Here is a 24,991-nt window from a genome sequence, read left to right as displayed (position 1 = left end):
GTCCTGGAAGATGACTGGAGATGCAGACCGGGCTTCGAGGTACTGTAGCCAATGAGGTGCTTTGAAAACATTTAAATTTGATAAAATTCAGGTTGCATGCTGTAAGACAGTTTATGATATTTGAAAGCATAAAAGTTACACTTTAATATCATACAAGAATATTATCTAAGTTGCTTAATTTAAAAAAGGAAAAAGTTACTTATTCGGGCTCATTGACTATACTGCACACTAAGTCACCTTCAAAGATCTAGAGAAATGATTCTTTTCTAATTTATTTGTAAATCCACAACTGTTCACTCTCTTGATCCTCCTAAATTTTTCATTCATAAAACTCTTTCCCTGGGTAATGGACACGTTTGACTACTTAAGAGTTCCTTAGCTATATTAATTCATTGTCCGGATTTTAGAATGCTATATATTCAACTTGAAAAAGTATCACTGAACACTGTTTTTTTTTTAATTGCCTGGTAAGTATGTGTATCCTTTTATATTTTGTCTTATGATAAGTATGTGTATCCTTGTATATTTTGTCTTAAACTGTTGCTGACATGCTGTGATTCTCCAGCATCATGAAACTGATTCATCCTTTGTGCTTAGGATGTTGTAATTTCTGAACCTTACTATTCTTTGTGAAATAAACTGCACTACTAGCCAAATGAATAACTGGACTTAATTCTCAGTCTACTCAGTAATACATATCTGCCTAATTACTGTTTCTGGTTCTTTTAAAATATAAGGGACTATTTAGAAAAAATACTGAGGATATTCAGCTATTTATATCTGATGAATAACTGAACTTATTTTTCTGTCTCCTCAGTAATACATATCTGCCTAATTACTGTTTCTGGTTCTTTTAAAATATAAGGGACTATTAAAAAAATACTGAGGATATTCAGCTATTTATATCTGATGAATAACTGGACTCATTTTTCTGTCTCCTCAGTAATACAAATCTGCCTAATTGCTGTTGTGTTTTTCTTTTAATAATAAGGGAATAATTAGAAGAAAGATTGAGGATATTCAGATATTTCTACCTGACTTCTGACAGTGATTGCTCCAGTCCTTATATACCTAAATTAGAAGTGTGAATATGTGAGACAACTACATTACTTCACTTTTCCTGAAATCTCAATATTAACTTTTAATTGGTTCTACAACTGGTTCTAATCCTGAATTTGGGAGAAGCAGGCACCCAGCATTCTATAGCTAGTATTTAGAAAGTCAAGGCCTAGACCTCATTGGAGCAGATCTCTGCAGATCCACAAAGATCTTGTAGTGATGCTATATAGACAAATAGATGACTTAAGTCTTAATGATGGTCCTGTAAGAATTCCTAAAATGTTATCTGTCATTAATAAGCTCTTATAATCAGATTGCTATAGGTCCTTTTCTGCTAGTCAAAGCTACAATGAGAACTCTATCAGTCTCCCAAGAGTCACCAGTTAATTTCTCTTAGATGGTAACCAGACTTTCTCCTACTCAGAACACATTCTAAGAGGTTGTAAAAGAACTAACCAAAGATCATAAAAAGGAAGCTAATTATTTAATATAGGTGCTATGACAGAAGATAAAATATCGACTGGGTTTATCCATACAAAACTTCACTAATAACTAATAATAAGTTCTGGTTTTAAACCTTCAGTGAACCTGTGGAGCTCAGGCCGGTGATAGATGTTTAGCTAGATAATTACTCCTAGTGGATATGTATGTAAACATTCACTGTTGTAAACTTCTATTTCAATTAATGATTTGATTTTTGGGTGAACTTGTGATGAATTTTGTAACATGTATTCTGAAAGATATATAAGTACTGAGGACAAAGAGATGAGCAGGATCAATAGAGGAGACTTTTTTGCCTTTCCCCACTTAGACTAGACATTTTTCCTTTTCCCACTTAGAGAAATTGTCCCTTTCCCCACTTAGCATCTTTCTGCTTTTCCCCTTAGATAACTTTCATAGGAAACGTTTTACAACTCAGTAATAAACTCTATAATCTCTTCTCTAAGTGTCTCTTCTCTTCCTGAGACTTCTAACTACAAGGCTGAAAGTTAGAGCCCAGCAGCTCCAGTTAATGTAGAACAAAGGCTATTTACTTAATCCTTTGTGGCTTGAGGAACTGATGCTATGTGCCAGAAATTGCAGTTTCTGGTCTCAGAGGATCACAGAAGGCACCTCAGCTACAGTAGCATAGTAACTTCGGCTTATGATGTTAATAAATAAACTTTTAATAATACAGCAACCCTAAATTTCTCATAAGACAAGCCTTACCCTCCACCTATTCTCTTCCTGCACCTCTGCCTCAAGAAGAACCAAGAAGAAAGAAGAAATCCCCCATGGGGGCTGGCCCCTGGCATTGAATATTTGGGTTCTTTCTTACTGATGCTTCAATAATGAATGAGTAAAGCTATCAGAAAAAATTTCACAATCTTTATGTATAAAAATATTCCCATTTGTCACAGAAAATTGAGAAATATATTTGAAGTACATGGAAGATATGTGTTCAGTAAAGTGTCAAGTTATTAAAAATTTCAAGGTTTTACACTTTATTCCACAAGCACATTCAGTGTGATGTATCTGTTCTTTATCAATATGTTACATTTCAAAAGCAAATCTTATATATTTGATTTCATTGATACATATCATAATAATTATATGTTTATATATATTTAAAAATTTCATACTGACTTTGTAGGTATCTTATCTATAAGGCTTATTTTTCATAAATATTCTCATTTTATTTTAGAACATGGCTGGTATTATGGTATTACTATTGAAAATATTTAGAGCATTTCAGATTAATTCTTTTGTCAGAATTTTTAAATCATTGTGGGTTTGTCACCTCCTTATTATTGTTTAAGCTTCAAAATCTTTTACTTAATTCTTTGAGAATTTAATACACGCCCTTTGATCATATTCACTCTCCACCCTCCATCTCTTCTATGTACCTTTGATTCATATTGTTTCTGTTTTTCCATTGTAGCCAGTTTGTTTTTTACATATATTGGATAGTTATATTGGATATATGGTTTCCCTCTGTCCCATTACCAGAGTAGGTAGTCCATTTTGAGAGAAAATAGATATGGCCTCTCTCAGCAGTTATAGGGTACCAATAGCTGCCCAGCTGAGGTGAACTCTATGTGGAACTCCCCTTCCCATGCTAGCACTTGATCTGCTTGGGCTTGTACAATTCCTGTGCTTGCTCACACAATCACTGTGAGTCTTAGGAGCATCTGTCCTGTTGTACTAAGATACACTGCTTTCCTGTATCCATCCACTATCCCTGGAGATCACATGCTTCCTATCCCTCTTCATAGTGATTCCTGAGGTATTAGAAGAGTGGTAGAGTTTTACATTTAGATGACTTGTCAATTAATTTTTACCTTTTACTAATTTTCTGACAACTTTATACATGTATACATAGATACACACATACATTTTTTGATTAATATTACCTTCATCATTCTTGTACAATATTTTTTAATTGAAATCTCTCCTTCCTACAGGTCTCTATTTTTTGGGCCAATTTTCTTTAACTATGTCATCTCTCTAACCATTAGATTAGATCTATACCTCGGAGTACAGGGGTCATATTAATAAGAAGACAGTTCTAAACCATGTCTGCACCATTTCAAATTTATTAGTAAACAATAGGACACTAGGGAGAGTAATTTTCAGGCCTCCCCCCCCCCAATGAAAACAAATCACGATAAATTATTTATATGCTCAGTGTAAGATGTGCCATTGAGGCAGCCACTGCTACTGTGACATCATGCTTGCATTGGCTGGGTCATTGTAAGAACAGTTTTTCACAACATTCATATTAGTTTATGGCTCCTAAAGTCTTTCTAGCCCCTCTCATTTAACTAGAATCATGTTATTTTTGACTTTTCTTTGTTTGTGTTTAAGCTTCTAAAATATCTTGAATTTGAATTCTTCTACAGAGGAGAATAATGTATTCAGTGTTGTCTTCAAGCTCTTCTATTTTACTGTCTACTTAAATCTGTGAGCTTTCTTGAGCTTTCTGTTGTTATCTATGCAAGACATAAATGTTTCCATTTTAAGAACATTTCGACTTTTTACATTTGAATGACTAAATTCTAATTCAGTTAGTAATTTACTTTGTAAACACAACAAAAAAAACTGGTTCACAATTCAAAATGATAGAGAATAATAATTATACTTTCTGCTAGTTAATGTATTTCTGCATTGCAACACTTCTTAGTTCTCAATATCTAAATAGAAAGGGAAGAACTGAGTTGAGTCTCTTTCTTTAATTTTAGTATGAAGGAATATCCAATATTCTGTTTGAGAGAAAGAATGTCAATATAACAACTCAAAATTATATTTCTGACTTTCTGAGAGATAAGATGCCAGTAATATTTATTCCTTTACACTGTAAATGATAAAAGTAGATTGCATTAGCAAACAGTGTCGTTGGTAAGTAATGGGAGTGAATATGGGCCCTTTGTCTTTATGTCCCCTCTAAATAACCACAACTGACTATGTTCTGTTCAAGAATTGATTCCCAAAACAGATCTTCCAGGCCACACCATGTGTCTTGTACTTAATCCTAGTAGTACCATGTAAAAACTGATTAATCTTAGTAGCATCAGGTGTCCTGGATGTAATACAAAGAATGCTCAAGATACAAATGAATTTTCAAGTTAGGGTATATAAAGACATTCTGTATCATAAGAATTAAGAAAATGGAAGTGTCTAAACAATAAGAGCTCTGGAGTTCCCCTAGTGAAATTAGATTTTGGATAATCATTCACTGTTTTTAGGTAAAGACAATTTCCCCAACACAGTCTTTCAATTTTGCTCACCAATACATATTCTAAATCTTAATTTTGAGATCTTGCTTTTACAATGATGAGAAATTTTAAAACATGAATTCAGAGATAGCATTTTCATAAAGCACAATCTTAATTTTTGATTTTATCTTTAAAAACAATAATAGAAAAATTTTATTCATCTAAGCTGATCCAATTAATGTAATTATATATTTGACAAATGTGGACTGAAGCAGAAATAATTTACATAGGTACATTGTCTACATGGAAAAGAAAAGCAAACTTACTGTAACAGGCTTATGACTGTTTTACTTCTGCAGGATAAGAATGGAGGATAGGACAGCAGGAAACCACTGCACAATGAATGAGTTCTTCTTAGCTGGACTCTCAGAGAAGCCAGAACTCCAGCTTCCCCTATTCATCCTCTTTATAGGAATCTATCTGATCACTGTAGCAGGGAACTTGGGCATGATCATACTGATTGAGCTCAGTTCCAACCTACACACACCCATGTACTTTTTCCTCAGCAGTCTGTCCTTCATTGACTTCTGTCAGTCCACAGTTGTTACCCCTAAAATGCTAGTGAGTTTTGTGACAGAAAAGAATCTCATCTCCTACCCTGGATGCATGGCTCAGCTCTACTTCTTCACCACTTTTGGCATTGCAGAGTGCCACACATTAGCTGCAATGGCATATGACCGATATGTTGCCATCTGTAATCCTCTGCTTTACAATGTAACCATGTCCTATCAGATGTACTGTTCTCTTGTTTCAGGGATATATGTTTTTGGTTTGTTCTGCGCATCTGTAAGCACTGGCTTCATGATTAGGATTAAGTTCTGCAACTTAGATGTGATTAACCACTATTTCTGTGATCTTCTTCCCCTCTTGAAACTTGCATCCTCTAATACCTATATCAATGAAATATTGACTCTATTTTTAGGTACATTAAATATCTTTATCCCGATGCTGACCATTATTACTTCCTACGTCTCCATTATTGGCAGGATCCTCCACATTCATTCCAGGGAAGGCAAGTCCAAAGCCTTCAGTACTTGTAGTTCCCACATCTCTGCTGTTGCTATCTTCTATGGTTCTGCTGCATTCATGTACTTACAGCCATCATCAGTGAGTTCGATGAACCAAGGGAAAGTGTCCTCTGTGTTTTATACTACTGTTGTGCCCATGCTGAACCCATTAATCTACAGCCTGAGGAATAAGGATGTCAGTGTTGCACTGAAGAAAATACTTGAAAGAAAAAAATTCATATAAGAAGTTACATGAAGATTATTTCTTAGAGCAAGGTTATCCAAAGTACATCAATTGGATAGATACTATATATTGTACCTGGTCTGTTATTATTATTACTCATTTGCTAGAACCCTTCGATAGTTTTTAGTGTTACGAATTTCAACTTTAAATTTCAAGCACTTTGTATCTTATATTTTCTCAGAATTAAAAATGTAAACAAATAGTAAGGATAATGTGAATTTTTAGGCCCATAATTGATTTTCCATCATATTATGTGTATTTTCTTCATATTTGATATTACTTTCAAATCATAAACTCAATTTTTATTTACAACAAAAGGATTAAATTTTATTCATTTTATTTTATGTCTGAGATTTTACATTTAATTGCTGTAATTACCTTATTTCTCATGTCTCTCCAACCACTCCCATTATTCTGCCACTCTCTCTAATGTCCTCTTTTCAATTAGTTCATATATACACATTGGAAGTCTGATTCTGTTCTCAGCAATCATTAATTTCATATATCTATTCATCAAGGAATTGTGTCCCTGAAATTTTCCTGTTCTAACTTGTTATGTTATGTCATATGTTATCATTCTTGGTTCTTTTTGAAAACCTATATTGTTGAGATTTATAGTGCCTTCTTCTGTCATGCATAGAAGTTACACTCATGCGACAGCCTTACTTGTACTCTGTTAATTAAAATATACTTGAGTCTTTTCTAGCATATTTCATGAACTTTATGCAGAGAGTTTGTAATGTAGATGGATGAACTGTGGTTCTTAACCCATCATCTTCTCTTCCCTCTGTTAATACCAGTTATGCAATATGAACTAACCAGTACCCCCAGAGTTCGTGTCTCTAGCTGCATATGTAGCAAAAGATGGCCTAATCAGCCATCATTGGGAAGAGAGGCCCCTTGGTCTTGGAAACTTTATATGACCCAGCACAGGGGAATGCCAGGGTCAAGAAGTGGGAGTGGGTGGGTAGGGGAGCAGGGGCAGGGGGAAGGTATAGGGAACTTTCGGGATAGCATTTGAAATGTAAATAAAGAAAATGTATAATAATAATAATATATATATATATATATATATATATATATATATATATATATATACATATAGCTTAGTGGCAGGGCAATGCTTACCACTCATGGTGCCCTGGCTTCACTTCCCAGTTCACAACAAAGAGAACTGACATATGACTAAAGCACATTATGATTTTTTTAAAGTACTTGGGATAAAAAGATTGTCAGATAATATGCCAGAACATGCAAATATTTAATTTATTAAAAAAAATAAAATAAAAAACCAAGCCAGAGGTGGTGGTGCATACCTTTAGTCCCAGTGCTTGAGAAGCAAAAGCAAGCAGATCTCTATGAGTTTGAGGCCAGCCTGATCTACAGAGTGAGTTCTAGGACAGCCAGGGTTGCATAGTGAGCTCCTGCCTCAAAAATAAATAAATAAATAAATAAATAAAAGACCAGTTATGGAGTTTCTGTAATTATCTCCATTTGCTATAAAAAGTTACATTTACCTATAGGTAATACAATAAGAACTAAATATGTTGTTAGAGATTATTCTTGTTTGTATAGTTGTCACCATTAAATTCTCTTCTCAGTTTCATATTCTCAACAGAAACACACAGTAGTCTATGTTTATAGAAATAGGCATGAATTTCCCCTAGTGATTGGGATTTAAGAAGTTATTGTTTATTGTCACAAAGTAACACTACTGTATCTTTATAAATAGCTTTTCTTGCTGGTTATTATTGTAATTCATTGGTGTGTCACAGCTGGATACTATACTTTTCCACTGTTGGTTACTTAGATTGCACGTTATCAAAGCTAGTTATCAAAAGCTATGTTACCAAAGCTAGTCCCATGGAAATAGACTTCTGGCCAAATCCAGCTCTGTTCATCCAAGTTCTGTGTCAAAATCTCATGTCTTCATCAGTAGAGATTTACTTCCAGTTTCTAGGGAACAAGTAAAGGCAATAGAAAAAGGATATAATTTCTTGGGCTGTGTGTGTGTGTATATATATACACTGTTTTCTCTTAAGTCACCTTTCTTTCCTCTTTATTCTTGTGGGAGTTGGAATAGTCTATTCAGGTAAATTTTTCTCTCAGTCATCCCTTAATCTTCCACTCAATTATACATCACTTTCCAACATTGATGCTTCTTTCTATGATTGAAATTTAACCTCATTGTTTGGAATTAAAGCATCGTACTAATAATATGTCTGTATGGCAGCCAATGTAGCCATGTTACTGAATTTGAATACCTCTATACACACAGATATGGCTGAAGGAATATTTCCATTATGATTCTGAATAAAGTAGCTGAGACTAAATAATATTTATCACAATAATGGTGGCAAATGAAATTTATTCTAAATTCTCCGTACTTCTCTTTGACTATAACTTGTACAGCTATAGATATTCTTGGAAAAGTTTTTTCCAAGGGTATTTTTATCTTCTTCCATTTTCACAATCTTTATAATGTTTTAAATGTCTCATCTTGGAGATTCAGCAATACTCTAGGCCATAATTTCAATAGTTATTTATAACAATAACAGTAGTAACAGCCCTCAGTCCTGTATCAAGTCTACAAGCTTGGAATAATTAGAGAAGGTTTAACAGAATGGAGTCCGGCACGACTTGGGGGTTTTCTAAATCAATTTCTCCTTGGAAACTTTCTTTTGCCTGTGATATCTTTCTATCATCCCCCCCCCCCATGTTTTCCCACTATCCTATAAGTCCCTTTGAAGATTTCTAATGCTTGTACTCTTTTGACTATCTTTGGATATAGACTGTTACATCTTACAAAGACTCCTTTTTCCTATACCTTGTAAAGGCAACTTCTAATCTACCATCATAGCTGGGAGCAGTCACCACATTTTTACTCATTTTCTTATAATATACAAGGATAGGAAAAAGCTGGAGTCAACTGAAAGTAAACTGAAAGCCTTGCAGTTCAATTCTCAGTGTAATTCTCATGTTTATCTCATGCATCAGGAGGAATTTACTGTCTTTCCTTTCATTGCCACTATGGTATTATGAGCACATATAATAATTGCACATTAAGATCTTCATATAGCATACATGGCTTCTCTAGCCCAAATATTCATCCCTCAACTTATTCCCAAATGCAGTTCTAGAGGCTTGAGAATCACCTGCTCCTGTAGTCAAAAAGATCACAATAAATCTGAACACAATACTTACTTTCTTTGATAGTTAGAATGTTAACCATCATGACTACAATACCCATGTGAATATGTATAAGAGAGGGAGGGTTTTTTATTATAAGTCATAGAGTTCAGCATATTAAACTGGCTCTTTTATATCTAAATTCATCATACTTGCTAGTTTTAGAGGAAAAAGTCTGGTCGTGGTGAACTACCTTTTGTGCCTGTATTCAAACTCATACAATTTCCAACATCTCCCTGAATAATGACAGAATGACAGAACTAAGAATTGATCATGTGACATTATAAATGTATATATTATGTCCAATCTCAAACTATATATATATATATATATATATATATATATATATATATAATATTTTTCTGTTTATACAAATTTGAATAATTCTTCAGTATTATTTGACAGTGCTTTCAAAGGCTTATGAAGATGAAATTTTAATCATGTTACTTATTAATATAAAGTAAAACTTTCATCATAATGAAGGATATTAGGCATAAAACTCCTTATGGAATAGTTATCTTTAGAAGTTCTAACGTATATGTAAAAATTATTAAAAAGTATATGGAAGGGTAAACAAGTAAACAAGTTCTACTGTTTTCAGTAATTATGATAACCAGAGAGAAATAGCAACAAAATATTAACATTAACATCAGATTAAGTCTGAAATACAGAGTTGTGACACAGAATAAAAATATTATAATGCAAGAAAGCATCATAGAGAAGATATGAAATAATATATAGGTGTTTTCAAATACTATCATAAAAGAAAAAGTTTATCAAATATTTCATCATACAATATAAGATATAGGTTCTTCCCTAGAATCTAAGGTATCTAGAGAGAGGTTCTTGATTTGGGCTTGGTTCCATATATGGGTTTCATCTTGAGAAGTTGACATTAAGTCCAAAAAGGATGTGGTTGGTTTTCCTGATATTTTCATGCCTCAATTGTACCCGTAGGCATAACTGTCCAGTCTAGTTGTTATTGTTTTTGCATCTTAAAAGTTTTCCAACTTGGTAAGATCTGGCAATATGTGCCAGATGGGTGCAAACCCAAACTAGATGAAAATTTGAAATGGAGATCCAAAATGATTATAAAATTATACCTATAGCTAGGGAACTATTGGCAGCTGATAGTTTCTTGGTGGTGGAAGATAAGTTTTCTTTATGTGTATAGCCCCTGATAAATCAACAAAACTACAGTGGGATATATACAAGTATGTATAGGCCTGAAAAATTGGACTTTATGGGGGTGAGGAGAGAAGGCACAAATTTGTTTAAATAGGAAAGGTAATGGGCAAGAAAACAGTAGATGGAGGATCTAATTATCAGAACACAGCATATCAACTTTTCCAAGAAATGAATATAAAAATTTTATATTCTATTATTTTTACTAATGAATAGATGCATGAAAATACTTTTGTTTGTCCTCAGGTAAATTTTTAAAAATAAAATAATTCTAAGACACTGTATATGTGGTAGATGTCAGTGAAGGTCAAAAAGTCAAAATATTATGTTTTTCACACATTTTTAGTGATTTCCCACATTTTTAGTTTTTTCTTCTTCAGCAGAATTTAACTAGGTAATACCATTTGCATATATTTTTAAATTTTTTGAGAATTCATTGCTTTACTATCTTGACAATATGCCTCATATACTTTTATTAAATTTCCATTTTAAAGATAAGCTAGAATTCTAATACCTGATTACATTGCACAATTAAAAATCAGTTGATAAAATGAATATTTTTGTGCTGATTTTACTGAGTTAAAACTTTCAGAATGAGAAGTTGGGTGTGGTGGCGCATGCCTTTAATCCTAGCACTCAGGAGGCAGAGGCAGGCAGATTTTTGAGTTCGAGACCAGCCTGGTCTACAGAGTGAATTCCAGAACAGTCAGAGCTACAGAGAGAAACCCTGTCTCAGAGATCTCATTGTTACTATTCTTCCAATTTGATTCTCATTATTAGTACACAGTATATTAAATCTTCCTAACAACCAGCCTTGAAGAAGCAACAAGTGGCTTTGGGTACCAACTTTATAGCAATAAAGATTATTGACTTTAACATTAAGTTTTGCTTATACATTCTCATACTTTGCAAGTCAATTCTTTTTTAATCCAGAGAGAATTAAGAGAAAAGAGAAATGCTCCAACCTGAGAAAGAGGATTATGTGGAAAAGAAATTCTTATCTTTTCCCATCTGAGATTCCCCTGCTCTGTTTAATATCTGATGTCAACACAGGTGCTTGGGTAATTATTTGTCTAAGCTTCTCTATATATGTATGTCTACAGCTTCTTCATGGACCTTACAATTCATCTTCTCAGTAGAATATCAAGAAAATCACTTGCATGTTTACTTATTTTGTATTAAAATATGATTGTCTGCAGTTATTTTGAAGTTTTTGATATACTCATTGAATATTTTTAATTCACTTGCACAATGCATGATGCAGTAATTACATATGAAATTTAAAGTTATTACATGACATATAATGATAAATATGTAAGTAATATGTTTCTAAATGTAAATTTAACACATAAATGATCATGCAATTATAAACATGTTAAAATAGCATGCAGTGATAAAGTAGTTTAAAGAAATTTACTATTGTATAAAATTCATGTCACATAATTCTTGGGACTTAAATTTTTTTTTCTTTTTAATTGTTCAAAAAATACTTCTTTTTCTGTTATAGTGATTGCATTATTTTACCATTTCCCCCCTCAAAATCCTCCATATAATTCTCCTTGCTGCTTTACAAGTCTATGGCCCTTTTTTAAAAGAATTGTTCGTACCTGCATACATATATATGTTTTTTTTTAATAAATCTCTGAAAAGGCTTCATTGACAGCCCCACCCTCACAATTATGGACCAGTATCATAACAGCTTTATTTTGCCAGGGAATCCCCAAAACCTAATCTATCTATATGTGTTGTTTGCACCACATCCTGAAAGGCAAAAAACCCTACATGCATCTTAGTATGTTGATGACCAACATGAAATTGTGTGCTTATACTTTTGCATCTGTTGCGATATAAATCCATATCAGTATTCTAAAAATGATTTGTAAAATAATCTTCTTCATTATTGTTGCTGACTTTTGGGGTTGTTAAGCATTCATGTATTTGCAGCCATCAACAGCCATCTCCATAAACCAATGGAAAGTGTCATCTCTGTTTTATATGATCTTTTTGTCCTTACAGAACTCTATGATCTACAACCTGGGACAGAAATAGTTCTAAGTGACCCAGAAAAAAATGCTGACAAATAGAAATTTGTAAACAAAGTGTAAACATTTTTTGGAATATTATGAAAGACTATAGACAACTTTGAGTGTCAAGAGTTGTTGAAGGCTGGCTTTGACAGATAGGGGAAACTGGGGCAAGAACATAGAGTTGGTAAATGATCAACTTTCTCTAAGGGAATAAAACTTGATTCACTCTCTCTGACTGGTAAGAAACTCTCTGAACTTAAAAATCTCTTTAGAAGTTATTGTAAAGCAAAAGAAGAAAGAAGTGGAAAAAGTAACACACATGAATTCAAAGACATTGAATGGACAATACAAGAAAAGCTACAACTTGGTATATGCATATATACAGACAGACCAATCATACAGACAGAGGGGTTGGATGGATGGAGTAAAGTGAGCTTTATTCTCTGGTTAGTTGGGTTCTAAGCAAGACATTGGTACAGTAACTATTGCAGTAATTTTCACCCCCAATAAACCCATAAACACACACACACACACACACACACACACACACACACGCTCCAGTTATTATATTTATAAGCTATAAGCCTAGATTGGGCAGCTCTATCACCACAGCAACCTTTCCCCAAGTTATGATACCCTTGCAACTTTCTATTTCTTCCTACCAGGTGGATCTGCTCCTCCTCCTCCACTTTCTGTCTCTTCTCTCTTAGACCTTCTGTCCCACCTTTTTCTTCCCCTTCCCAATATCAGGTTCTAGCCTTTATTTGACCAGTAAAAATGGGCAAAAGATATATCAACCAACCAGACCCAACACCCTTGCCCCCAGAGCTCCTAGCAACTAAACCACCAACCAAAAAGTACTCATGGAGTGACCCATGGCTCCAGCCACATATGTAGCAGAGGATGGCCTTGTCAGTCATCAGTGAGAAGAGGAGCCCTTGGTCCTGTGAAGGCTCAATGCCCCATTATATGAGAATGCCAGGGTGGGGAGGTGGGAGTGAGTGAATTGGTAGGGGAGCACCCTAATAGAAGCAGGGGAGAGGAAGGATGTAGGGGGTTTCTGGAGGGGGAACTGGGAAAGAGGATAACATTTGAAATGTAAATAAAGAAAATATCCAATAAAAGAAAGGCATAAAAAAGGAAAATAACTATAAAATGTAGATTTTTAATATAATTTAAATAAAATTTGTTCATCTGAAAAAATGGGCCAATTTTCACATGATATCACCTGAGTACAGAAAGGACTGCTTTTAGGAGGGCAGTCCCTCCTGGGGAAATAAAATTAGCATCAGAAAACATCATCAGGGCAACCCACAATAGGGATGGGATTCAAGGTTTCAAAAGCCCATTCCAGGCCTAGTCTCACTGTCTTTTCTGCTGTCTTTAGATCAGGGTGTAGCTCCCAGCTACTGTGTTAGCAACATTACTGTCAGGCTGCCTGCTTCACTGTTCCCCATCACAAAAAGCATGGATTAACCCTCTAGAACTCTCATCAAACCCCCACTACATGTTTGATTTTGTAAGTTGTTTGGCCATGGTATTCATTCAGAGCACTAGAACAGAAAATTGCCTTAGCTCTTCAGTTATAGGTATGGTCTTGTGACATTTTCACCATTACTTTTAGTCATGTCAAGTGAATACAGTTAAGTGACAGACTACCTGAATTTTCCTGACCCCCCCCCCCCCTAAATATTCTCCCAATCCCTTAAAGGAAAAAACAACCAACATTTCTGTATATAATTTAAACTCAGGTAGTGTGACTGTTTTACTCTTGAAGTTGTTTGGTACCTTAGTTGTTCAATAATTTTAATTTATATATTCAAGGCATGGTATGAATGACTACAAATAATGTGAAGTATAGTATTGTTTCATTTATAATAATAAATATATGATTAAGTAGTTGCTGAATCTAAACATAAGAAGCCTAAAATTTCCTCTGTGAGTATATTAAGCCTTTAGGTTTTGTGTTTTATTGGATTCCTAAATGTGGATCCTGATTCTTATTCTTTCTCTTTGGTTCTTTCTTTCTATTGGTTGCTCTTATCCAAGTTTTATTTTATACTTTTGGTCTTATCTTTCTATATTTTATCTTGCTGTATTTAAAAAGTGAATGAAGAAAAACCTAGCCAATATGGTATAGGTTAAGAACTAAGCTGTCATTTATACCTACTGAGAAAGGGAGAATCAGTCTATAATAGAGTCACATTGGGTATATCAGCTACTCTACATAGGCCTCATGTTCAGCAATATTGACAAAACTATAACAGAGTTCATAGGTTTGGGGTTTTTGTTTGTTTGTTCGCATGTATGTTTGTGTGTGTGCATGTGTGTTTGTGGTTTTATTTGATTATAGTATGGTCATTTTATTTATTTGGTTATAGATTGGTGGGTTTCTTTGGGGATAACTTTTCTTTTCTTTCCTTAGTTTAGGGGAGATTTGTTGTTGTATTGGGGTTTCCATTTTTGTTGAGAAAGTATTTAAGGTTGAGTGGATAAGAAAAGGGAGATGATCTGGAAGGACTTGGGGGAGGAGTAGAATATATCACATATGTTTAAATTTAATTTTTTAAATAAAAATACTTTTGTTTTGTTTGTATTTTAAAATGGCACTTATTTGTAGGACAAATATTGATTTATTGTATTGATTTTTTACAAAAATTGAAATTCATTAAAAACTTAAATAAAGCTAAAACTTCCTTTTCACAATAACAATAAAATTATCCTTAATTGGATAAAGAGATAGCAATAAAGAAAAATTACAACATATAGCTGTGACAAATACAATGTTCATTTCTGAAACAATCATTTCATATAATTTTGGATAAAAAAGAAAGAAAGGTTTACATCTTATGACCCTGTAAAATGGTTTTGTTGATACAATCCCCTAAGTGAGGACTAACATAATAGTTGTTGTGATCATTTAGGACATTTCTAAATACCATACATATTCCTGTGTCTTATTTTCCTACTTGACTGTAGAATTCTAAGGAGTAGATTATCTATATCTTTAATTTATCTATCCTGAAGACCACAATAAATTTTATACTTAATACTTTAAATTTGTTTTAATATTAGACCATGTTAATATACTAACAATATCTAATTGAGGCATTATCAGAACATAAGTGTCTAGTTCAATTTCTAATAAATATCATAGCACTTACTTTTTGGCTTCAAATAAATTACTGATAAAATGGTGTTTTCAAGACAGATTTAAATATGAATAATTAAAATAGAACACTCTCTTAGTTAGGGTTTCATTGCTGTGAAGAGACACCATTACCCAGGCAACTATATGGATGAAAACATTTATTGGGGATGACTTGCAGTGGCAAAGGTTTAGTCCACTATCATAACTGTGGGAAGAATAGCTGCGTTCAGGCAGATGTGGTGCTGCAGAAGGAGCTGAGAGCTCTACATATTGATTCACAAGCAGCAGGAGAAGACTTTGTGTTATTTCATGTCATAGTTAGGGTTTTACTTCTGTAAGGAGACACCATGACCAAGGCAACTCCTATAAGGGAAGCATTTAATGGGTCCTGGCTGACATGTTCAGAGGTACAGTCTATTACCATCTAGGTGGGAGCATGGCAGCATCTAGGCAGGCTTGGTGCAGGAGGAGCTGGGAGTTCTATATCTTCATTTGAAGGCCACTAGGTGAAGACTGGCTTCCAGGCAACTAGGACTAGGGTCTTAGAGTCCATGCCCACAATGACACAACATCAAACCTACTCCAACAAAACCATACCTCCATATAATGCCAATCCTTGGGCCAAGAACATTCAAACCACCACATACTGGGTCTAGTTTCAGCATTTATTTGATTTCAAAGCCCACTTCCACAATGAAACACTTTTTTCAACAAGGCCATGCTTCCTGATAGTGTCACTCCCTATGGACAAGCATTCAAATACATGAATCTATGCAAAGGAATGGTTTCATGCATTGTATTCTTGGACGCTAATTCCTATGCTCAGGCAGCTGATTAGAGTCCTCATATTGGCATGGTCAGGCACCTACAATTTCAATGTTATCTAAAAATTATTTTCCATCACCTGTCATTGGATCATAAAGAGATGATTCAGCCAATAACTGAGAAGAAGAGAATAAGGCAAGATTTCTGGTTCCAATCAGGGGAACCCAAAATGACCAGAGAGAGAAATAAAGAAGACAAAAAGAGAAGAAAGTATGAAAAGAGCAGGCAGAAGGCCCAGAAAAAGTCTCATGAAGATACACATGGAGCAGAACAAGTCATAGCAAGACTCAGATCGTAAAGGACAACATGGCTGGGATGTAGCCAAGCTAGAATGGCAGGGTTAGAATAGTTGAGTATCTGCCCAGTTATAGAGCTTATACCTGTTTAGTAAATTTATTTGGACTCTGTGTCACCTATTTAGGAACTAAAACAGGCTATAGCAGGTGTAGAAATGCCATACAGTTACTTGAGAGCAAAGGGAGTGAACCAAATTCTACAGAAATACTTTTAAAATCTAGCAGTTGACTCTGTTGGTACTCCAGTGTAGTTCCTAGCAATTTCTGGTCCTCCAATCCTTCCTCCACCTCTTCCTCAAGACTCAAAGCTATGTCTAAAGTTTAGCTGTGGTACTTTACATCTGCTTCAGTCAGCTGCTGGGTTTAGCCTCTCAAAGGACAGACATCTAGGCTCCTGTCTGCACGCATAACAGATTGTCATTAATTGTGTCAGTGATTGGTTCTTGTCCATGGATGCGTCTCAATTTGGGATGCTCATTTGTTGGTTATTCTCCCCGTCTCAGCTCAATCTTTGTCCCTTCATTTCTGGTTTTGTGGACATTGTCCTCATCCCTCCAATGGGAGTCCTGCCTGGCTATATGAGGTGGCCAATTTAGGCTCCATATCTCCCAGTACTAGAAATATCAGATATATTCACCGTCATAGACTCCTTGGACCACTACCCCCATTCCCATATCAGGTCTCTGGCATGTCCTAGAGACTGCTGCACCCTACCCACCAGCTCATTTCAGTTCTCTTCCCAAGTCTTCTCTCCCTGGCTCTCTCAATGCTTGATCTCCCAGACTCTTCCACTCACTATCCATTCTCCTACCTAGTTCCATCCCTTAGTCGACCCCCTTTGAATCTTTATTGTAATAACTATACCTGAGGAAATATAAATAATTAGTAAAAATTTTAAGTTTAAGGAAACTATTTTTAATAATATAATAATAAAATATTTCTATGATACTCTATTTCTACTTAATTTGATCCATCATAATAAGCAAAATATTTCTGAACTAAGTTATCAAAAAGCAATAGAGCAACACGATTTCTATTGTGTTACCCTTGTGGTCTCTTGTTTTTTTGATATTATTATGTCCCATTGAGTTCCTTGATTTTAGAACAGATAATAAGTTGTTGACGCTTACACTTATTTCTGAATTTTTTTGTGGCTAACCCCTATTTCATAGCTCAATATTCCTACTGAAACAGTCTTTCACTACCATATCTTTCACTGAGTTACTAAGTCTCTATTTTGCTACATATATTTGTCACAAACCTGATCATCTCTAGCTTATATGTATTTTTCACTGCCACTTTCCTATTTATTAAGTGAACTATTGACAGATCTAAGGACTTTAATCAATCCATCTCACAACTTGGTATATTCATATACTTACAATTATGATCAGTCAATTTCATTGGACAAGGATGTTTTTCTGTCTTGTATGGCTGCCATTTGACACATTACTCATTTTTGAATCTTTACATTTCTAACAACTGTATGTAACTCCAATTTCAAAGGATTCAATACACTTTTCTGGTCTCCTTGTGCAATATTAAATGTAGGTCACATATATCTAAGGAAAAAAAAACATGTATGAAAACAAACAAACAAACAAAGCTTTTACAGAAAAGAATAAACAGATACTTCCAAAGTTGTGTCAAAGAAGAACTCTTACCATTAGTAGGATATATGATAGTGCAGCCATTGCACAAATACATGTGGAGGTTTCTCAAAACTCAAAAAATATACTTTTTGTATAACCCAAAAATACCACTCTTGAACCTTGTCATAGTTAGGATTTTACTGCTATGAGCAGACACCATGACCAAGTAAACTCCTGTAAAGAACATTTAATTCAGGCTGGCTTATAAATTTATAAGATTATTCCATTATTATTAAGGTGGGAATACGGCAGCATCCAGGTGGGCATAGTTTAGGAGGAGCTTGAGAGTTCTACATCTTCACCAAAAGTCAACTAGTAGAATATTGGCTTCCAGGCATCTAGGATAAATGTCTTAAAGTCCACAACCACAGTGATACATCTATTCCAACAAGACCACACCTACTAATGATGCCACTCCCTGGCCAAGCTTATACAAACCATCACAAGCCTATGACTAAAGGAACATGGTATTGTATTCAAATGTCAAAATAAAATAATGACATTTTTTTTTACTTCCCCAAATTTATTAAAGAAAAAAAGCAGTGGTGGTAAATCTCTAGAACATGGTCAATCTCCTGGGGTTCTCCCGTGAAAGTTTGACATCTGATTTCCAAGCATATGCTGTGTAATGGTTCCCATCACTAAGCAGGTGAGACGCTGACATCTTCATGTGCTCATCTTCCAACTTTTCCCAGTTGTCTGTCTTTGAATCAGCAATGATGGCCTGGACGGCTACTATGGCTTCATTAATTTTTGTCTGTAACTCTCTGAGCTCTTCTATGTGCAGCAACCGCAAGATCTGAGCACTATCATTAAGAACTGCATCGCTGGCTGTGAGCATCCACTTCGGTGTTTGCCAGGCACTGGCATAGCCTCACAAGAGGCCAATATATCAGGGTCCCTTCAGCAGAATCTTGCTGGCATGAGCATTAGTATCTAGGTTTGGTGGCTGATGATGGGATGGATTCCCGGACGGGGTTGTCTCTGGATAGTCCATTCTTTCATCTTAGCTCTAAATTTTGCCAGCTATTGGATGGAACACAGGGTCCCCAATGGAGGAGCTAGAGAAAGTACCCAAGGAACTGAAGGGGACTGCAACCCTGTAGGTGGAACAACAATGTGAACTATCCAGTACCCCCTGAGCTTGTGTCTCTAGCTGCATATGTAGCAGAAGATGGCCTAATCGGCCATCACTGGGAAGAGAGGCCCCTTGGTCTTTCAACCCAGCCCAAGGGAAGGCCTGGGCCAAGTAGTGGGAGTGGGTGGGTAGGTGATCCGGGGCGGGGGGAATAGGGAACTTTCGGGATAGCATTTGAAATGTAAATAAAGAAAATAATAATAATAATAATAATAATAATAATAATAATAATGAAAATAATATTAAAATTATCCTTATTGCAAAAAAAAAGAATATTAAAACATAAAGAGGAAGAGAAGAGAGGAGGAGGAAACAAAGTGGTGAAAGAGGAAGAGAAAGAAAGGGGAGAGGAAGAAAAGAAAAATAATTTCATGCCAGTCACCTTCCCTGTATAAGAAGTAACATTTTTCAGTGGACAACCATAACAGATAATTTTGTAGAGGCTGATCTGAAATTATTTTGTATCTTCTTAAATCAACTACACTTCTCAAACTGACTTGGTTACTTTGCATACTTTTACATGGATCTGAAATAGGCATTTTGTATATGTTACAGTCATGTAGCTTGGTCTTCTTGTAGGACTCCTAACAGTGGGAGTGGGGCTGTTTTTGACTCATATGAGTGGTTTTTGGTACCCTTTCCTCCTATGGGGTCCTTAGTCAAGCCTTAATGTGAAGAAGGTACCTAGTCTTACTGCAAATTGATATGTCATGTTTGGCTGATATTCATGAGGTGTGTGTAATTTTCTGAAAAGAAATGGAGAAGTGAATTTAGGATGTGGGTTGGGTGGAGGGACTTGCAGGGGAGGAGGGAGAAGAATCTGTGGTCAGGATATAATAAATGAGAGAAAATAAATTTTAAAAATTAAAAAAGTATATATATAAAAGAACTGTGTCGCCTGTGTCAAAGCCAAGAATATGTTTGTCTAAAGCAACAGGAACGTCTAACACAGAATGCAGTTGCTAAAGCAAGTCAAACAAAAGAGGGCTTACCTGTTGCTTTAGACAAATAATGATTTTTCATGAACGTGAATGGATCTGGAAAGCATCACACTAAGTGAAGTAAGCCATATTCAGTGCACCCCATGCACTGTTTGTTGTCCATCTCATTGCTACTCTCTCACTTAGAAAGCCAAATCAGAATTACATATATGTATCTATTTTGTACCTGTGTAGACTAGCACAGCCACTGTTTTTCCTTTTCTATCTCAAAAAGGGGCGTTTAGATTAACGAGAGGTCCCAGAAGTAAATAATCCTTCATTTTCCAGTCATTAATAAAATACATTAAAATTCAGTTAAGACTGCATAGTTGTATACCTACAAAAAATTTGGGATCCTGAGGCAGTAAGATGGTGATTCAGCGAAAAGACTTGCCAACATAATTAAACATCATTAAAGTAAAATGATTAAAAAATAAAATGGTTTTCACTAAAGTATAGAAATTCAAGGTTATACATGGTAAAATACTCAAACACAAAATGGAACAACTAGTTTATTGTTTTAAATTCCCCAGTCCTATGATGAATAAGATATACCTGGCCAGGGTGTATTCTGAATTGCTAAAACCTCATAATGTGGCTTGTTAAGGAATAATAATGCCTAGATGCGAGTACGAAATACAGATTCTTAAGTCTAACGAAACTGATTGATCATTAATTGGTTTATAGTATAAATGGTGACTGTGTGGGAATCTTTGCCTGTAATCTACAAATTTTTGATAATAGAAACATTCTCACCAGTTTTCTTTAATTATTATCATAATTATGCATATACACTATGTTTAAATATAACCTGCTTAGTTTGTTTTTTGTTGTTTCTGTGTATATAGTTTCAGGGCAGACCAATTTCATTTGGACAACCATCTAGGAGGCTCATGCATTAGAGAGGCTAATTCTCCTTCTCCAAGAATTCATTAATTCTCTATAGTTATTTGTCTATATGGTTTCAGGGCAGACCACTTTTTACTGAACCACCAGCTAAAAGGAATCTGGATTCCAATCCTAACAGATACTAATTCTCCCTCGTCCCACCATCATTAGTTGTATTTAGCTATTTGTCTTGAGGAGACCCTGTACAATTTCTCCCATTCTGCATTAACATATCTATTGAAATTGCCACTGATCTGTGTATACTACCATTTCTAGGAAAGATTGTTTCCCAATGGAATTTTTGGTATTGGGTTCTTAAAATAATTCTGCAGTGTCTTCTGCTATGTTCTCCGAACCAATGATGAAGTGTTAGTGATCTAGATGTATTATATAGTATTGAATGCCATAAAGTTCTATGAACTCATTAATTTGAATATTTTCTAACTTTAAGGCTTATAGATGGGAGGAAAATTCATGGAAAATAATAAATAATTCAGGAAAGGAGACACTTAGTTTAGTCTCACAATGTTTTGATACTTGATAATTTATGTTGTTATGGTCTCTAAGTATTCAGGCATGAAATCACTCATATGCCTCTATAGTATCAGTGGTGTTCCTTTCCCCTTTATTTATACCATTCTATTGTTTTTCTGGCATTCTTAAGTGAGCACCAAAGAAAGACAGATTTTAGTCTTGGAGGAACACTTAATAATATTCATGCACTATGCCAAGCATTGGATAGACTTATTATTTAAACAATGTTAAACTATAATTCACTAGGAAAGGCATTGTTCCTCTAAAAGGCACTTAACCAAGTGTGGGTTCTGTCTGTTGTGTGCTAAAGACTCATAAGTAATATATAAAATCTCAAAAACTACTATATCTACTGGATCAGATTAAACGGTTTGACACAGCTCTTTGATGACCCACATAGTCAAAATTCTTTATTAAAATTAGAAAGTTTAGAAATGGCAGTAATCCATTCTAAGTATAACTCAGCAATTGGGGAATTAGCACTAATAATTGCTTATGTTCTCAATAGCATGTTTCTGGAATAATGAGTCCTTAAAGAATGTTTATTTATTTCCTGGCATAGAGTACCTGAAGATGAGAAACTCACCAAAGAGCTTCACAACTACTCAGACAACTGTGGTGTGAAACTGAAACTGAAGAGGCACAAACTAAATAAGTTCAAGAAGATTTGTGATGCTGACCAGGTTCAAAGGTACTGTTGGTTATATTCCAGATCAACAGCTTCTGAACAGAGATGGCACATCAAAGGTCTTTCGGAGATCGCTGTGTATTAAAGTATTAGGATACTTTAAACTAATATAATATAATTTGCTATATTCTATGATTTATATTTTCATTTAAAGTTCTGAATTTCCCTTCATTTTCTCTTAGCCTATGAACTTTATTGTTTTATTTAATTAAAAGTACATCTTTTATTTTATATATAAATTGAACTTTATATATATTGTGTGTTAATATAAATTTAAAGACAAATTTAGGGTTTAATAAACTTGTCCTTGCTTAATTTATTTCCATGGTTTTTATACATAACAAATCATTATAACTGATTTGGTGTTTGTTTGTTTGTTTGTTTGTTTATTTTGAGACAGGGTTTCTCTGTATAGCCCTGGCTGCCCTGTAATTCATGTTGTAGACAAGGCTGGCCTCAAACTCAGAAATCTGCCTGCCTCTGCCTCCTGAGTGCTGGGATTAAAGGTGTGTGCCACCAAGCTCGACTTAATGTTTTATTTTTATTTTAATATTTAATGACTTCAAATTACTTTTGTCTTGTATGGAAGGGATGCTGGCCAGAAGATGTACTCCATACCATGATAAATAGGTTATATCCCAGTGAAGTCAAAAAGGAAAAAAAAATCTCTCATAGTATTAGACTGTATAAAAACTCTGAATATGTAATTCCTATTATGATGACTGTAATTCCAGCAAATGGTCTCAATTACAAGATTATACCTTCTTTTAGATATTACAGAATTTATAGTCTATTAACTGGCTTTGGTTAGGGACATAATTTGAAACAAAAATTATTAATTTATAACCCACTAACACAGCTTTGGTTAGGGTCATAATTTGAAAAAATTCTTAAGTATAATATGGTTTTTATTTTTTCATTTATTCTGATAATCATTGGGACCATTAAGTGATTTCACAGAGAAAAGGAATTTTCAGAGAATCATATTAAATCTATAGACACTGAAATAATTGGAGAGCAGAACATTTTTATGAATGATAAAAATGTAAAATAATTATCATCATATCTTTGAATTTTAAAGAGTTGATGGCACTAAAATATTTATGGTTGTTAATTTACCCAAATGTTTTATAAATATGCAACACTACTGTGAATATTGATACAGTCCTGTATATATCATAATCCCATCAGGTTGTTATAACAATCAATTCAATTACAAGTTTTATTTCTGCTTCCTAGTTTTACTTTTGTCTCTACATTTTATCACACATTTAGTGCCCAGTTATACTTAATATAAAATAATACGGCAGAATTAGGTTGTGAATTCTTTACAGCAGAATGGATGTCATTTTACCTTATACTGCTGAGGTGACCTAAGAGCATTGTCATTTCCTTTGAAATTCAGCAATATTTAGAGTGAGAATGAGAGGAGAGAGAGAGAGAGAGAGAGAGAGAGAGAGAGAGAAAATTAAATTTTCCTCAAGCTCCCTCAGGACTATTTGAAGATCTAGCTTATGATGATTGTTTGTATTGTAATAGATCAACTTCCAGAAATTTGGTGCTAACTTGCTCATATTTTATGATATCTGTCTTTCAATTTTAATTTTAGAAATTTCATTGGAATATATTTTAATACAAGATCACCTAATAAGGAAATGCCCATATAAAGCCATTGTTATACACGAAAAGACTAGCAAGTTTTTATAAAGCTTGAGGTGATGGACTTACATATGATAAAGCAGGCTTAAAATAGAAGACATGTAAGAGCTTAGTGAGAAAGGGGGTGACTCAAGTTTGAAAACTCAAAGTAAGAAAAAGACAATCAGACTTTTTTTAGTGCAGGAACTATTTTGCTTTGCTTAACAGATATTTGAATAGCATCCCAAAAGTCATTTTACATACTGCATAACTAAACAATTTAACTAAAATACATACAAGTTAAGATTCTAAATAGGTAGTGTATATATTGGGACAGTATAATCCTCAATATGCTTCAATATTATTTTTGTTCTTCTTAAAAAGTTTTTAAATTTATTAATTAATTAACATTCCTGCTGTAGTTTTCCCTCCCTCCCTTCTTCCCACTCCTTCTCTGTTGGCTCTTTTACCCCAGATCCAGTCTTCCTCCTTTTCATTTTAGAAAATGCAAGGCCTCTTATGGATATCAACCAACCTTGGGTTATCCAATTACACTAATACTAGGTACATCTTCAATTAATGATAGACTAGGCATCCCAGTATGGGGCAAGGGTTCTAAGAACAGACAACAGAAACAGAGACTGCCCCTGCCCTTGTTCTTAGAAATACCACATGGCCTCAGAGCTATATCAGGGTCCTTTCAGCAAAATCTGGCTGGCATGTGCAATAGTGTCT

General features: G+C 34.5%; 1 protein-coding gene across 1 annotated transcript; it reads left to right on the top strand.

Annotated features, from left to right (window-relative positions):
- The first annotated feature begins 5,120 nt into the window (after positions 1-5,120).
- LOC110327757 (olfactory receptor 1537-like) lies at positions 5,121-6,065 on the top strand. Its single transcript, XM_021206950.1, has one exon. It carries the CDS (start codon positions 5,121-5,123, stop codon positions 6,063-6,065), a length of 945 nt encoding a protein of 314 aa, XP_021062609.1.
- The last annotated feature ends 18,926 nt before the right edge of the window (positions 6,066-24,991 follow it).

The sequence above is a fragment of the Mus pahari genome, chromosome 10 (genome assembly GCF_900095145.1).
Source record: "Mus pahari chromosome 10, PAHARI_EIJ_v1.1, whole genome shotgun sequence".
Classification (NCBI taxonomy): Eukaryota; Metazoa; Chordata; class Mammalia; order Rodentia; family Muridae; genus Mus; species Mus pahari.
The sequence above is the reverse complement of the archived record's forward strand: the minus strand, read 5'-3'. Positions and strand labels throughout refer to the sequence as shown.

What these genes read in the sequence shown, in the direction of transcription:
- LOC110327757 (XM_021206950.1), top strand. Translation starts at nt 5,121, where the DNA reads ATGGAGGATAGGACAGCAGGAAACCACTGCACAATGAATGAGTTCTTC.